The 1,336-nt window shown below is 48.5% G+C and overlaps 1 protein-coding gene across 1 annotated transcript; it reads right to left on the minus strand.

Moving 5' to 3' along the window:
- Positions 1 to 322: 322 nt before the first annotated feature.
- On the minus strand, positions 323 to 1,328 carry LOC104526256 (speedy protein 1-A-like; the record flags this gene model as incomplete). Its single annotated transcript, XM_010169665.1, has 4 exons — positions 1,169 to 1,328; positions 971 to 1,029; positions 772 to 857; positions 323 to 500 (listed from the first exon to the last, which is right to left on the minus strand). Coding segments are annotated over exons 1-4 (483 nt in total), but the record flags the coding sequence as incomplete, so codon positions are not given.
- Between the last annotated feature and the right edge of the window lie 8 nt (positions 1,329 to 1,336).

Here is a 1,336-nt window from a genome sequence, read left to right on the forward strand (position 1 = left end):
GGGGAGAGGGGGGGTATCCACTGCCCCCCACCAGCCTTTTACCAGGGGGTGCAATTTGCCTGACCCCAAAACCACATGAATTCACCTTAAAAAAAACCCCAAAAACCTAAAAAACCCCAATTTTCAGCCAAACTAGAGAATTTTCAGGAGAAAAAACAGCAGCAGGTGGCAAAGCCACTGTGAAAACTCCATTTCATGGGGGGGTTTTTGATTCTTATCATGTTTTGGGGATTTTTTGGGGGGAGAAGGAGGAAAAGTGGGTGTTTCTATTTATTAGGAGTTTTTTTGGGGTGAAATGGAAGGATTTGGGGTGTGTTTTAGCACCCACCTCCTCACAGCAATGCCGACTGACGGCCGCCCGGTAACTCATCCGGGCCCAGAGCCGGTCACGGCGCCGGAGGAAGCGGGGGAAGAGGCGCCGCCAGCGCCGGCCCAGAGCCCAGGGGAAGATCTGGTACTTCTGCTCCTCCTCATCCTCCTCCATGTCATTCGCCAGGTATCTGCGGCCCAAAAATGGGGTGAAATCAGGCGATTTTGGGCAATTCAGTACATTGTAAAACGAGGAGAAAATGAGGGAGTTTGAGGATCCTCGTGAGGGTTTGAATTGGGGGTTTATCCCCCTTTTAATGGTGTTTAATTAGAGTTTTGCTTCGTTAACGATGCTCCTCCAGAGCGCTCATTAGAGCTGAGCCTTCATTAGAGCCCCAGCTTCATTAATTAGGGGGAGTTCTTCATTAGAGCCCCCCCAATTTGTTAATTAGGGGTACATACAGGGCGGTGAAGAGGTTGATCCGGGTGTACTCGGTGGTGGACAAGCCAGCGCGCTTGAAGTACATCAGCACCATCGCCAACAGGTACTGGGAAATGAGGGAAAAACCAGCAATTTTAGGAAAAAATTAGATGAATTCAGGTAAAAAAATGTAACTTTTAATTTTATTTTAAATAATTAAACTGGTTTTGAAAGACTAACCTTGTCAGAAACCCTGCAGCACACATCCGTCGAGAGAAACTCCTGCACCACGTTGTCTTCTTCAAGAGAAGAGAAAATTATTAGTAAAAACTTTATTTTTGGGGGAAAAACTCCCAGTTTTGGGGTTTTTAATAAAGAAAAAATATTTTTTTCCCCATTTTTACAGGATTTTGGGGGGTTTTGTGGCTTTTTTCTTACCCAGCAGAGTGAAGAAGGCTTCACGCTCTTGGCGGTGCAGGTGGAGGCTCCGGGAGATGCTGGTTGGGTTGGGGGGTTGCCCCCCAGCCCCCCAAGTTTGGAGGCTGCTGTCGGGGGGTCTCTCATCACCTGGGGGGGCTGGTGAGGGAGGGGGCTTCATGGAGGTGG

Source organism: Antrostomus carolinensis, unplaced genomic scaffold, assembly GCF_000700745.2.
Source record: "Antrostomus carolinensis isolate BGI_N321 unplaced genomic scaffold, ASM70074v2 Scaffold48246, whole genome shotgun sequence".
Lineage (NCBI taxonomy): Eukaryota > Metazoa > Chordata > Aves > Caprimulgiformes > Caprimulgidae > Antrostomus > Antrostomus carolinensis.